The sequence below is a fragment of the Prenolepis imparis genome, unplaced genomic scaffold (genome assembly GCF_030444845.1).
Source record: "Prenolepis imparis isolate NDT839.2.m4 unplaced genomic scaffold, iyPreImpa1.0 SCAF_13, whole genome shotgun sequence".
Taxonomy (NCBI): domain Eukaryota; kingdom Metazoa; phylum Arthropoda; class Insecta; order Hymenoptera; family Formicidae; genus Prenolepis; species Prenolepis imparis.
Genome location: NW_028141171.1, coordinates 11426896 through 11441983, shown reverse-complemented (window position 1 = coordinate 11441983; position 15088 = coordinate 11426896). Strand labels below are relative to the sequence as shown.

General features: G+C 34.8%; 2 protein-coding genes across 22 annotated transcripts in view; both read left to right on the top strand.

The window, feature by feature from the left end:
* Positions 1–14546, top strand: part of Rps24 (ribosomal protein S24) — a 60460-nt gene extending 45914 nt beyond the window's left edge. The window contains exon 4 of the mRNA XM_083053414.1: positions 14536–14546. Within this exon, the coding sequence (XP_082909540.1) occupies positions 14536–14538 (3 nt within the window). The 3' untranslated portion in view covers positions 14539–14546. The remainder of the gene's footprint in view (positions 1–14535) is intronic.
* Positions 1–15088, top strand: part of LOC145944834 (uncharacterized) — an 88315-nt gene that overhangs the window by 31126 nt on the left and 42101 nt on the right. For 17 of the 21 annotated variants that reach the window (XR_014426741.1, XR_014426740.1, XR_014426752.1 and 14 more), the window contains exons 3-18: positions 839–940; positions 2262–2394; positions 2607–2770; positions 2967–3122; positions 3245–3373; positions 3459–3656; positions 3740–4036; positions 4114–4311; positions 4428–4574; positions 4655–4804; positions 4918–5058; positions 5147–5302; positions 5386–5484; positions 5892–6089; positions 6182–6365; positions 8014–8118. Coding sequence is in view for 5 of the 21 variants with exons in the window: in XM_083053400.1 (XP_082909526.1) it covers positions 839–940; positions 2262–2394; positions 2607–2770; positions 2967–3122; positions 3245–3373; positions 3459–3656; positions 3740–4036; positions 4114–4311; positions 4428–4574; positions 4655–4804; positions 4918–5058; positions 5147–5302; positions 5386–5484; positions 5892–6089; positions 6182–6365; positions 8014–8118 (2557 nt within the window). In the remaining 16 variants the exon portion in view is untranslated. Of the gene's footprint in view, positions 1–838; positions 941–2261; positions 2395–2606; positions 2771–2966; positions 3123–3244; positions 3374–3458; positions 3657–3739; positions 4037–4113; positions 4312–4427; positions 4575–4654; positions 4805–4917; positions 5059–5146; positions 5303–5385; positions 5485–5891; positions 6090–6181; positions 6366–8013; positions 8119–11238; positions 12284–14733; positions 14823–14913; positions 15042–15088 lie in introns of those variants that run through there. The other 4 variants (XR_014426743.1, XR_014426742.1, XR_014426747.1 and 1 more) reach the window with 3 other exon arrangements.

Sequence of the window (15088 nt, the reverse complement as noted above, 5' to 3'; positions counted from 1 at the left end):
TGTTCGTCAAATTAATTGACTATTAGAGCCTTTCGAACACGTGCAATATATTACGAAAGAATTTTAAATACGTTTTAGAGAGAATGAATTTATATATATATTTTTTTTCTTTTTCTTTCTTGTATGCATTATTTACGAATACACGAAATAATAGCAGATTATAATTAACATTACACTTGCATTTGTAAAACGAACGAATTGTCTTATTTAGTGAATGTGCCAAAAATCCAAAATTGTTATCATAATTCCGCCCTTTATTCTTTAAACTTGCGTTTACAGCGTGCAAGTTTTATAAGTTTTCTTTTATAAATATACAATTGCGAAAATAATGTCATTTTAAAACGGGGTTTCTCGAGCTGAAGTACTGTTCACTTGGGATGTTATTATAGTTATACAAAAGGAAACGAGATGGTCGATTAACAGTAGCACGTATCGAACGTGACTTGAGAGAAAAAAAGAATCAAGCTAGTTGCACAAGAGTACCTTGAACGGATATTAATTCGACCGATATTTGCCTCGTACACGTGGTTCTGATATCAAGCGCGGCTAAAATTAGCCGATTTAGCACAGAAAAAATATACGTGAGGTATGTTAAATTTTATCTGATGTTAAGGCGCAATCACACTAGCTCGGTTGCGGTTGAGATTACGATTGAGTGTTGGAAACCAACCAATCAGAGCAAAGCAGTTCGCCGGCTAGGTTGCAGGTTATAATTTAGACTCGAGCCTATTGGTTGGTCAATCGTAACCTCAACCGTAACCAAGCTCGCAACCTGTAGTGTGATTACGCCTTTATCTTGTTCTCAAAATCTAATGAAATATTTGATCGTTATTTTCAGAGCGATCCCAGTACTGCATTTTTGCGGGCAGCTCGCGCTGGACAACTCGAAAAGGTCTTGGAATATTTGGAATCCGGAGTAGACATCAATGCTTCTAATGCTGTAAGTGTCGTCAATCTATCAACTTCTAGCAATTAAACGCAAAAAATCAATTTTTAAAAGCCCAGTGTCCAAATTGTAATTTGTATAAGAAAGTAACAGTTTCGATTGGATCGTATTTATATGCAACATTTCAATCTTATTTTATAAGAAATTTTAATTATTTTACGGGAAAAAGTTATGCTCGATAAAAGTTTAGATCGATGTACATATATAAAAATATATTAATTTTTATATAAATATTTAATATAATATTTACGTAGTATTTTTATTTGGTTGCGTTTTATATATGTTTTGGGCAAGAAGCGTTTACTTATTTTCCTGTTCGTACACGTTCGTACACGTTTTTGCGCTCCTCGTCTCGAATTACACACGTGTGTCTGCTGCGATAAGCTCGGCGAGCTCGGTTTCCGCGAATTGCGATTCGCCTACTTTTTGCATGACCACCTGTGCTTATTTCGAACTCCTTTTATACACGCATTAGAAAATCGAGAAATAATATTTCAAATATTATCTCACTTATCATGTTATTTAACGATGTAATATTAGAAAGAATATCGCAATATATTTACGTTAGAATTCGTATATTGAATATATAAAATTTTTAATTGAATTTTAATGAACCATATCAATATTGTAATCAGTATAATAATCATTATACCAGAAATGAATATTTAAACGCGAAATTCGAATCCTTATCGCGGAATAATAATTTTGCGCGGACAATCGACGATTGCTTTTTTCAATTAATAAATTACTTGCTTAGAGTAAGATACTTTTAAGTAAAGCTGCCAGAATAGAATAAAATCACAAAGAAACTCCTTTTGAATTAATACATTGTTACATTTACTCTTTTTATTCTCCATTTCATAAAATAAAAACTTGAATGAGTAAAAAAGTTGACGTTAAACAATTAACGCATTTTATTTGATGGGATTTTAATACGAATAATCAGTATTCCCCTCCTCCCCTTCACCCCACGACATATACACACAAAAGGTTATTTCCGGTTATAAGGACTTTCTTTGTAAAACTAACTAGAACTTTGAAGAAATAATTTAAATTATTTTCATGATATGATGCGCTGCGTGAACTTGGCGCACCTTATTTTCAAATTCGATTGTTTTGTATTTAATCATCGGAACTATTTAAAATACTTACGTAGAACTCTAGAACTTCAAAATAATGCCAGAACTCTAAAAGAACTTTTAGATTTTTAAGTATGGTTGTGCCAAGTTCATAGGAGTAATCTATCATCGTTTTAGATTTTGCATAACAACTGTCTAAATGAAAAGTATGCGTTTTATATATTTATATATTGCAGAATGGCTTGAACGCTTTGCATCTGGCAGCTAAGGACGGCCACTTGGATATCGTGAGAGAACTCCTAAATCGCGGTGCGGTTGTGGACGCCGCTACCAAAAAGGGAAACACGGCATTGCACATAGCTTCTCTCGGTGAGCGAACACATTATTCTCTCATCCTCTTCTCATTCTATCCCTTCTCGCGCAGGCCTCGTTGCTCATTAAATGCATACGGGACAAGGACGCGAGTGATTTTAAATAAACATTTATTTCTCGAGGCTTACAAGCTCTCTCACGTCGCAAAATGATATCTCTCTGCGAGATGTTTGAATATTATTCGCAATGACATCGATACTCTTTTTCAGCTGGACAAGAAGAGGTTGTACAATTGTTGGTGCAACGAAATGCCTCGGTTAATGCACAATCGCAAAATGGGTTCACGCCGCTGTACATGGCTGCCCAGGAAAACCACGACTCTGTGGTCAAGTACCTTCTCAGCAAGGGTGCGAATCAAACTTTGGCAACCGAGGTACGTGTGAAACGTTACTCTATCATTTTTTGCCGATTTTTCATCGTTGTCAAATTTTTTAAATTTTCAATAATTTATTAAATTTAATTTGTGTGCCTTTCTTTTATATTTTCAAAGCTTAATTATTATTAAATAATATGTTAATATCTATTTTTCTCTTTTATCGATATTTAAATATGTGTATTCTCTCTTACAGGATGGTTTTACACCATTAGCAGTAGCTATGCAACAGGGTCATGACAAGGTAGTGGCTGTTCTATTAGAAAACGACACTCGTGGTAAAGTTCGACTGCCTGCTCTACACATCGCCGCTAAGAAAGACGACTGCAAGGCGGCTGCTCTACTTTTACAAGTAAGTTATTGTTACGTCCTGTGTCAGTCGCGACTAGTATTTTTATAATAATAAGTAGAAATTATATATATATAGTTTTCACGGCACACATATAGTTTCATACAATTTTCCTTTTATTATAGAACGACCATAATCCCGACGTAACATCGAAAAGCGGATTCACCCCGCTTCACATAGCCGCACATTATGGCAACGACCGAATCGCATCCTTGCTTTACGATAGAGGAGCGGATGTTAATTTCGCAGCAAAGGTATGCGACTTTTACTAAGGCTAAAAGAGTTGAGTCGTTTGAAGATATTTTTTAAACGCAATATATTTTCTCTCTTTCATTATAGCACAATATCACACCCATGCATGTGGCAGCGAAATGGGGTAAAATTAAGATGGTTAATCTCCTCATGAGCAAGGGAGCAAACATCGAAGCAAAAACGAGAGATGGTCTAACTCCTCTGCACTGTGCGGCCAGATCCGGCCACCACGAGGTAGTTGACATTCTCATCGAGAAGGGGGCCCCTATAGGTTCAAAAACGAAGGTAACGATAATTGAATGCATGTGTCTCGCGAGTGAGAAGTCTCTCGACATTTGTCGAAATACAAACTTGATTTCTGTTGACAGAACGGTCTTGCCCCGTTGCACATGGCTTCTCAAGGGGATCACGTCGACGCCGCGAGGATTTTATTGTATCATCGTGCACCCGTGGACGAAGTGACGGTGGACTATTTGACCGCGCTGCATGTAGCTGCACACTGCGGCCACGTACGTGTAGCTAAATTACTTCTCGATAGAAACGCCGATCCGAATGCGCGAGCGCTCAACGGATTTACTCCTCTTCATATCGCGTGTAAAAAGAATCGTATAAAAGTGGTCGAACTCCTCCTGAAGCACAAAGCTAGCATCGAAGCTACGACTGAGGTGAGAAATTTTCAAGTTTTCCTTTTACATTATTCATTACATTCACAAGGTAACAATATCACGTTTGTTTTTTACAGTCTGGATTAACCCCATTACATGTAGCGAGTTTTATGGGATGCATGAATATCGTGATTTACTTATTACAACATGAAGCCAGTCCCGATATACCAACAGTAAGAGGTGAAACACCATTACATTTAGCTGCCAGGGCGAACCAAACTGATATTATTAGGATACTTCTTAGGAATGGCGCCCAAGTCGACGCTAGAGCAAGAGTAAGTGTGATCTTGTTTACAATAATAATAATTAATACGAATAATTTATAGTCATTGAGAAGATGAATTTATTATTTAATAGTATAGATATAAAGAAGTGCGATATTTATTTATAGGAGGAACAGACACCGCTTCATGTCGCTTCCCGCTTAGGTAACGTCGATATTGTGATGTTACTGCTACAGCATGGCGCGGGCGTAGATGCCACAACGAAGGATTTATATACTCCGCTTCATATCGCTGCTAAAGAAGGGCAAGAAGAGGTAAAATTATAAATATATATATATCTTATAATTATAAATATTTTATACATTTTATAACATGTTTCTATATTATCATATAGGTTGCATCCGTTTTATTAGAAAATAGTGCATCGCTTACTGCAACGACCAAGAAAGGATTCACTCCTTTGCATTTAGCGGCCAAGTATGGCAATATGAATGTAGCTCGACTCTTATTACAGAAAAACGCACCTGTTGACGCTCAGGGAAAAGTATGTAACCTTTTTTAATAAATTTAAAATAAAATTTAATTAATATAAAAATATCACGCGCTACACATGCTTAATATTTTATATCTCTTTAATAAATATATTTTTAATTGCAGAATGGAGTAACGCCTCTTCATGTAGCGTCTCATTACGATCATCAGAACGTAGCTTTACTTTTACTCGATAAAGGAGCTTCTCCTCATGCTATGGCTAAGAATGGCCATACACCTTTGCATATCGCTGCACGCAAAAATCAGGTACAATTATAATTTTATTATTTATAATTTTGATTATTAATTAATAATTGTAATTGAAATGACATGTAAAATTGTTTGTTTATGATAGATGGACATTGCAACCACTTTGCTAGAATATGGAGCAAAAGCTAATGCAGAATCAAAGGCTGGTTTCACGCCGTTACATTTAAGTGCACAAGAAGGCCATACTGATATGTCAACCCTTCTTATCGAGCATAAAGCAGATACAAATCACAAAGCAAAGGTGGGTAAAAAAAGACCCTGATATAATTTTTAACTAATGTTTATTTATAAAAAAACCTTATAATTTATTTATATATTTTACAGAATGGCCTTACACCTCTACATTTATGCGCACAAGAAGATAAAGTAAACGTCGCCTCTATTCTCGTGAAAAATGGCGCTCAGATCGACGCTAAAACTAAGGTAATATAATCGATAAGCTTTTCTTTAATCCACGTATACGTTACTTGCGAATGCGCATTATGATTGTAGTAATGTCAACGACTATCCTTGTGTCTTTAGTTACATTATTAGCACTTTATACATAATTAAATTAACACAGATGATATAACTTCTTTACTAGTGACTGTGTTCTATTACTCTATATATTCATTGATAACACAACTTTGAAATAGCATCTACCTACATGTCATAATGCAGTAGTATGACGGCTGTTGTTCTTAACGCATGAATGGCAAAATAAGATGTATTAAATTAGATAGTAAAAGAATTCATGAAGTTTTTTAAACTCAATTATTTGATAAACTTTTTCCATTGATTGTATTACAGAGATGTTATATATTTACTGAATTAATCATATATTTTTTTAGGCTGGATATACGCCATTGCATGTGGCATCTCATTTTGGTCAAGCAGCCATGGTACGGTTTCTTCTGAGATCTGGTGCTGCTGTTGACAGCAGCACCAATGCTGGCTATACACCTTTGCATCAAGCTGCACAACAAGGACATACACTTGTCATTAATCTGTTGTTGGAGAGTAAAGCTAAACCGAACACTGTAACTAACGTAAGTTTTATTCTATCGACTTTTAAAATTCTATATTGAACGCTATCAGAGTATTATAATTACACATTTGATGTAAAATATCTTTTACACAGAATGGACAGACTGCGCTGGATATTGCACAAAAGCTCGGCTACATAAGCGTCATTGAAACACTAAAGGTTGTCACAGAGACTATCATCACAACAACTCATACCGTTACCATCGAAGAGAAATACAGAGTTCAAGCACCCGAATCCATGCAGGAGACATTTATGAGCGACAGCGAAGATGAAGGGGGTGAGTACTCATATTTGATATCACGGAAATATTTATTATTCTTTTTTATATTACTGCTTATTATGTCTATTTGCTGCTAATTTATTGAGAAAGAGATTTGCGATATTGAAATGAAATAAGCTATCATTAAAAAATGCAAGTGATATTGATTGCTGTGTTGCTACTACTGCTTCGAATACAACTTGTTTCTGGTATCGCAGTAATATTCGTAAACATATATTTTTACAGCTTTACATAATTATTTTGCTTTACATATGTATTTTAAGCGTTCTAATAACGCAGAAATAATATATATAAGAGAAACTGAAAGTTCAGTAACACAACAATGATTTCGCTTTAGCTAATAACGCGCATAAGCAATTTTTTTTAGTTTTTAAGAAACTATTTCCTAAATGCTTCTTGCACATAGGTTGTAACATTATCGCGACATAGATGAAATAGGATAGATTTCGAAATGGAGAGGCAAAGCTTTTCGTAGATACAACAATTGCACGTCAGGATTAGGCAGAATCGATAATGAATTATTGCATGAAGGAAAATTATGAAAGCATAATTAAAACAAAAATAGAATTACAAATATTACTATACATAATAGGTAGATAGACATACAATTTTCGTCCTCTAATCACACATTATATGCGAAAATTAGATAGAAATATTAAATTAGTAGTAAAAACAATGTACTCTCGCATGTTTGCGCGTTGCATGATATCAATACTTATTAGCATGTGAAACACAATTTTTCGATAGGAACTCGTATCCCGATCCACATTTCCCGATTCACATTTCACATTGATATTAAACTACATGAAATAACAGGAATAAATGAAGATAAACGCGAATCTTTAATTAGTTGGGTAAGGTGTCAATTAATTTAATTAGTTCTATCAAAGGTCTAGGTTCTTAGTTCTATCTCTGTCAAAGCTAGAAAATGGATATCAAAATGCTAAATGGAACTATTATTTGCTTGATTGTTGCATTACCTTCATTTTGCAAAAGCATGCATTATTTAGCAAATACTCACTGGGTTGTTGTATATTAAATTTTTTTCAAAATTAAAGTAAATATTCGTAAAATATTAACAATGCAAAATTTAAAGCTTATTATTTTTAACAAGAGCAGAGAATTTGGCATTACTTAACATTATTTTAATAATAATAGATTTTATATATATCTTCAGATATTAAATTAAAAAATTTATACTAATTTTTTATAATACAAGTATGTCTAAATAACTTGTAGATTTATTACTAAACTTTATTTATTTTAGCATGGCAATTAATTTTCAACAATAGGGACATTTAAATAAATCCCCACTTTTATCTCACAAAGAATTAACTGTAGCTAATTGTAAGTCGACGCATAGAATGTACTTGTATTATAGTACGCCAGCTATCAACAGAGGAGTAGTTCATGCCGGTTTATAATTTAGCGATATTCACGGTTTGCTTGTTTAAAAAATTAGAATTACACGCGTATCTTGTGCTCGATTCCACGCGGTTTAGCATCAGCGGCGCGATTTAGCATTTTTTAAATAGTAACAACCCAGTGATAGAACGAAATTTAGAAAAACAGTGTATATGATGCGAAATTAGCGTTCTGATGAAACCATGACCTTATCTCGACGGCGTGTGTACGATGTATGTAGGTGGTGATGAAATCGGCACGGCAGCCATGAATGTGTACGGGCAGCCTCCGCACGCGCAACACGTGTACCTTCCCTCTTACTACCAGGGCCAAATGACCTATACCCGTAAGTTGTCTGTACTCTGTTTCTCACTCTGTCTCTCTCTCTCTCTTTCTCTCATTCTTTCTTTCTTTCTTTCACGCGTTTAACGCGAAAAGACCACTGTGTGGCAAATACATATACATACATACATCATACTGTAGCACTGTTGCGACAACGTAATACGTTAGATAATACATGTGATTGTCATTCTCTTCTCTGAAGATGCAATAGCTTCGTTATTTCTGACGATTATAGCATCGTGACAAAGCAGTGTGTCATATAACATAGTAGAAAATAGTGTTATCGTTATTATTTCGCTGACAAATTTTACATATCCGCATCTCGTAAAAACGAGAATCATGCTCAATTCATTCATGTATGTTTCATGTAGATACATTTTTGATCTATTTAAATTTTTGTATCAAATTTGCATACAGAGACACGCACAGACACAACCATCCCTCGCCCGCTATTTCTATCATATTTATTTATTTCATTCGTCTTCCTACTGTCCTCTCCAAGAATTTTTTACTTTCGATCACAGCAGTACATCATTCTAAATACAAATTATACTATGATTTTTAATTGTATATCTCTTCCATAAAATTGAAAACTTCCTGTTAACAGGAAAAAGCGTCGTTTAAATTGATACAATAATCGCATTCATATTATTTAAAATACTAGAACAACACAAGCGCGTCATTCCTCTATTTTATATAAAAAAGAACGATATATTTAGAAAAATAATATAAAGTTTGTTTAAACTTGATTAATATTTTTTGACAGAAATCAGATATAATATGATGTTATAATACTTTGAACTTGATTATTATTTTTGACAGTTATCAGCTGATATCTGTCAAAAAATATTAATCCCAGATAAAGCATTATAACATAATTTACAACATATTATTATTTTAATTTTTATAACACATTATTATTTTAAAATTTAATTAGCAAATTATCGCTTTAATCAGCTGATTTCTGTCAAAAAATATTAATCGTGTTTAAACAAACTTTATATTATTTTTTTTTAAATATCATTCTTTCTAATATAAAATCGAGGAATGGCGCGCGTAGCAATTGTGTTGTTCTAGTCCCTTTCTAAAAAAGGCATTTTTAGTCTATTCTCGCAAATATTGTTGCCTCTTTTCCGTGATACTGATTAGCTGCTCCGATTTGCGTTGTACGTTATATTCGTACACTGAGAGAATTTTCTCTGTGTATAGCATCGAGAGGCTGTCATCGCGAGGGTTAGCAGTTTGACAATTTGTCCAAAATAAAATTAAATAAAATAATAATATGTTTTAAATAATATGTTATAATACTTTAAATTCGATTAATATTTTTGACAGTTATCAGCTGATTTCTGTCAAAAAATATGCGCAGATAAAGTATTATAACATATTATATATTATTTTTACAAAATATTATTTTAACAACATGTTGTAATGTTATAATAATATGTTGTATAAGTAATATAATATGTTATAATACTTTATCCGCGATTAATATTTTTTGACAGAAATCAGCTGATAACTGTCAAAATATTAATTGAATTTAAAGTATATATTATAACATATTATTTAAAACATATTATTTTATTTTATTTTATTTTATTTTCGACAAACTGTCAAACTGCTAATCCTCGCAATGACTCTCGATGCTACGAATATAACGCACAACGCGAAAAACGACAACAATGTCAATAACATGCCTTTTTTGAAAGGGAAAATAAAGTCCTAAAACAATTTTTTTTTAATTTATAAAAATGTGCCTATCGCACTATACTATATTTATTGCATATGTTAGGATTTTTTTAAACAAATAGGCTTAAACATAGACGATTTCTGTAACTAGCAGGATATTTTGATCTAGCAGGATATTATTGCAATGATTAGAATACTTTACGATTACATACATATTTATTATGTAGTCGCCTTCTTGGCGCAATCAACGCCAGTTTATTTATAAAAAGCTACGTGCATATCACTGATATCATTATCATTATCCAACATTTTTTTTTTCGTTATTTATAGCTTTCGTTATTTATGCTCTATCCAGCAAAATGTGGAATCTACGAAAAAAAAAATGGAGATTAACGGAGCATTTGCTGTCGTAAATAAGAAATTATAGAACGTAAGATGATCTATAAGTAATAAAAATTTGAGAATTTTACACAGAGATGACATTTACAAGCAAACACTTTAGAGTTTAGAGTAACAGAGCGAATTTGTTTTAATAAGAGTAGGAGATGATTTCTCTTTACTACGCACTTCAACTTCGAGAAACAAATCTTTCTGGGGGTTTTTTTCGCACACGATCTAATAAACTAGATTCTTGGACATTTTTTCACACGAGTCTTCCACGTGAAAACACATATCTGCAAAACATGAATGCACCGAATCGTTGCAATCTGTAATCTTCGCTCGTGATGACGATCTCAAAAATAGGAGGCACAGGGGAATTTAATGCCACGGGAGAGAAAGATTCGTTCCCGTTGCATCGATGCAACTTTATATACGTTATAGCAGCGTTGAAATAGGGCGTGCTTCTACCGCTGTTAATACAATTTACATAATAACGAGCTGCGCGATCATTATACCAGCCGACCGGCGCGCTTCGTCGTCGTCATAGCTGTATCCATTACATACCGCCCTCCACTTCGGCTACCTGTTATGCAACCAAGCAGCGTGTGCGTATCGTGCCGCGTTATTAGTGCAGTTAGTTCAACCCTTGGCGTGTGGCCAAATACACACGATGCCGGACCGAAATAATCTCAAAATTTATATAACGCTACACGCGCGCAGCGGCTGTCGATTAAGAGAAACAGAAAGAAGATAAAGTGTGCAATTAGAAACGCAAACGCACTCACGTTTTCGTATAAACAAACTCGTGTAAACATTCGAGTGTACTTTAAATAGAATTCGATCGTAATTAACGATACTCGCGAATTAATACTAGGTATATGAACTTGACAAATTTATGAAGGATTCTTTTAATAAAATAAATAAATTATTCGATCTCTTATCAAATTCTTTGTCGAATCATGAATTGTTTGAGTTAAGAAATTTATTTTATTATCTGCAGTTATTTATATAATCGAGTTTAGAATTTATTATATTATCGAATAAAATAAAATTATCGAAATAAAAGATGGAACCGTGATGAATAATTTGATCGATTTCGATTATTTCGCGCTCGCGACAAGTTTTTCGGAGGATAAACTTTGACCTAAGCAAAACATCTTCATGACATCTACATTACAAATTAACTTTTATCTCCTACGATTGCTGCGATGATTTCATCGCGCAAATAAATCGCCGATAAAATATCCACGTGTGTTTTTCGTTGTTTTTTCTGTTTCTTTGGCGCGACGAAAAAGCCGCCTCTGGAAGGGTCGCGCGATAAATAAAGTAGTAAGAAAAGCTTGAAAAGCGGTTACTATTATAAAATTGGTGATTCACGGAATGAGGTCACGTTCCTAGCGAGCTAGTTCTCTCCTAGTGCCGGTCGAACTTGTATTAATCTTCTCGAGAGCAGTCGTTGTTCCTGACCCCACATCGATCGCCGCTGCCGAGTGTGCGAGCGAAAATAAAGGAAGTATTCAGCATATCCAGCGCGCGTGCTTAATACAATTAAACGAATTGAATCTAATAGGGTGAAATACTTAGTCGCCGCTTGCCCTATCAACCGGGAGCCAGTGTGATGCTCAAAATAAGGGACCGCGGCCTCTTCGATAAGCCGTTTATACGAAACGAATAAGGAACGAGTTGATGAAAGGCGCATCAGTTTCCTGAAAAAAAAAAAGAGATAGCACACACATTATTGCTCTCTAAATTGCCTCTATAATCGATCGAAACTACGACTGCTGATACTTCCATTCGGTCCATGCCACCTGCATATCGAGTGCACGAGTTGCATACAAAGTTCCGGACGGCCTATCGGACGCAACATCGCGATAGTGCATCAGTGCGTTAACGACGCTCGAGGATACGGAACGTTTCCTCCAGAAGTGAGAGAGCACTGAGCGAATTTTGCGCTGCCGTACGTCGCTTCGTTTCGCGCATTTATTTGTCGAGAGAGGCAAACGTAGCGTTAATAAACATGGCCAAGGGAAGAGCGAAGAAAAAAGGATTCACTTGCAGCTGTTCATGCGGGTGTGGCAGCAGGAACAGCGACGTATTATGTAAATATCGTGCATCTGTTGTGCTATACACCGCATCGCTTATGCCACTGCAATCGTTGGGTTGGATGCGACCCTCTCGATCTAATCACTCGCGCAAGCGAGCGGAAATTGCGAGCGAAATATGCCGCGAATTTTATTTTATTTTATTTATTTTCCCTCCAATTGCTTGATCTAAAACGCCGCTTTTCTTAAATAACTAGACACTATTATAGATAGTCCCGTTTGATATGAATATTACTCATTGTTAGAGTTAAATCGAGTTCTGTTCAGAACAGAATTGCTCTATTACAAGAAAATATAAAAGAAATTATGTATTTTTAATTTTTTTAAATTTATTTGTTATACGCATAGGCGAGATAAATTAACTTGCCGTCATACATAAATAAATATTAAATCATGAATTAACTCACCGACATTTATGTAAATTTAAAAGCACGATCACGATGAGTAAGAATGATATAAAGAACTACTTTGCGATGGTTCTGGTTAGCTTTTCCTGATAAGTAATATTTACAAAGCGATAACATGCATCGCACCACGCGACTCTGTTTTCATAACGCGTTAAGTATATTAACAAACACTAAATACTGATTTCCCACGATTCTTTATTCATATATGATGCACTACATTTTTCAATTCAACAGTTTAACATTATTAAGCTTATATTAACTTTTAACTAAAAATGGTTTATGTTATCAAATAGTTTAAGTATTCTGATTAAGTAGTATTCATTTTTTTATACAAATTTCTTTTTTGTCGATGTATACTTTTTTTGTATCTTATTTTTATATAGATATGTCGATTTAGTGGGATATATTTTTAATTATCAAGTATATCATTTTGAAGATATAAATTATCAATTTCACGCAAAAAAAAATTGTTTCTATACTATTATATTATATTATTAATTACTATATAAAATCTCATACATGTATAGATGATTGTCAGTCTATTACAGAAAAGCGAATGGATTTTGAAAAAAATTTGCTTTAAATGATAAAAGCTTTTTATTTTTATACAAATAACATAATAAACAGCCATTTTTCTAACAATTTGTTTACCCTCACGTAACAAAACAATACAAAAATATACTCCTGTATACAAATGTATACAGGAGTATATTTGTAATGTAAATTGCATAATATTAATGTAGATTTTATGTGATATAAAATGATATAAAACATGAACAATGAATTTTAAATTGGTAATCGAAAGACTGCTAATAAGAAGAGCACATTGATATTTCCCGAAATATATTTCGAAACATTCTCGACTTAAAGGCAACATATGTTCGACGTGTGAACTGTCACGTGTTAGTCCCCATTGTGTATTTACCAACGCCTCCGGTACTACTACTACATGATAATCGGTACTTATGAAGAGATAACAGATGCGCCACGCGACCGTGTTTTCTTAAGCTCGTAAGTGTTAATGAAAGCTAAACGCTCGTGCTCTGTGTGGCTCATTGTCTAGATCGAGGGCGCATCGTGGTCGTAGTAAATGACTGATATCCTTGGGCGTGGTGCGTACGCAAATATCGGAGCGAAATCGAGGTCGTGTCTTACGCGAGAATGAGACGCTTGGTCCGAGGAATTTGAAGACACGACCTCTCATCCGTAGGATGCTGCGTCGTACTCTGAGAACTGAGGATTGTGATTCGAATTAATCTAGGAAAATTATTAAATTAATTTCTGTTTAAACCCCTGAAAGGCACATTTTTGATAAAGATCCGCAAGAATTAAAAAGATTCAAGAGACACGGTAGTGTCTCGCGCCAAGACCACGCGTAGCGAGCCCATGCGCAGCGACCGCGAGGCACTCCGTGTATCTCATATTATGAGATCTCATAGAACAGCTGGACTAATCGAATTCTTGATAGGCCTAATCGATAGTTAAATATACCAGAAAATTTGGAAATTTTTTTCAAGAATCTGTTAACTTATTAACAATTCTTTGCGGCATAACATTTTTTTATAAACACTAAAAAGTTAGAATTGTATTTATAAGTATTATCGGCCACGTTTTATGCAATTTTATACAATAATTTCAGATGTAGGACACCGCAAATCTTAGAATCAGTCCTGATTTCGAGAAACTCTCAGCGCGCATTTAGCACTGAATGGCACTGTTGTTTGGATTCCCGTGTATTTCTGTACGATACGAGATCTCTTGCCTGTCCGAAACAATTTTACGTTTGCAAATGAAAAACAGAAGCTGTTTCGCAGCGACGTAAAAATTGTTTGTGGTGCCAATTAAAACCCGACCCGCACTTTATCACTTTAATTGCAGCATCGTTTATGAATAAAGTCTGTATTTTCTTGAAGTCGTAGCACATTTGTATGTGCGTGTGTGAGTGAATAACAACTTGATTTTTTTATTTATATTCATTTTATCGCTATACGATAATGCGGATTAAAAGAGACCTTCGATCATCTTCGAATATTTCAAATGGCAGCATGATTTTGCATGCAATTCGCGCGTCGCGAGCAAAACAAGAAACGCGCCAAGGCAGCCACGAAGATTCGATTTTATATCGCGAGGTATCGTCAGCCACAAGATAGATAGAGAGAGAGAGAGAGAGACAGAGGAGAGAGACTCTCGCGCATAAAAACATTATTATTACGTGTGTAGCACGCGTTTCGCCGCTTGCGCGCTCAGTGCAGCACGTTGCATCCGCGGAAAACGCATCGTCCGACAAGACGTCTCGTCCGCTCCAAGTCCGACGAATCGCGCGCATTTTTCTCGTGCAACGGGATCAGGTATACTCCAACTCTCTCATTGTCTTCCCGAGCGAATCCAGCGATAT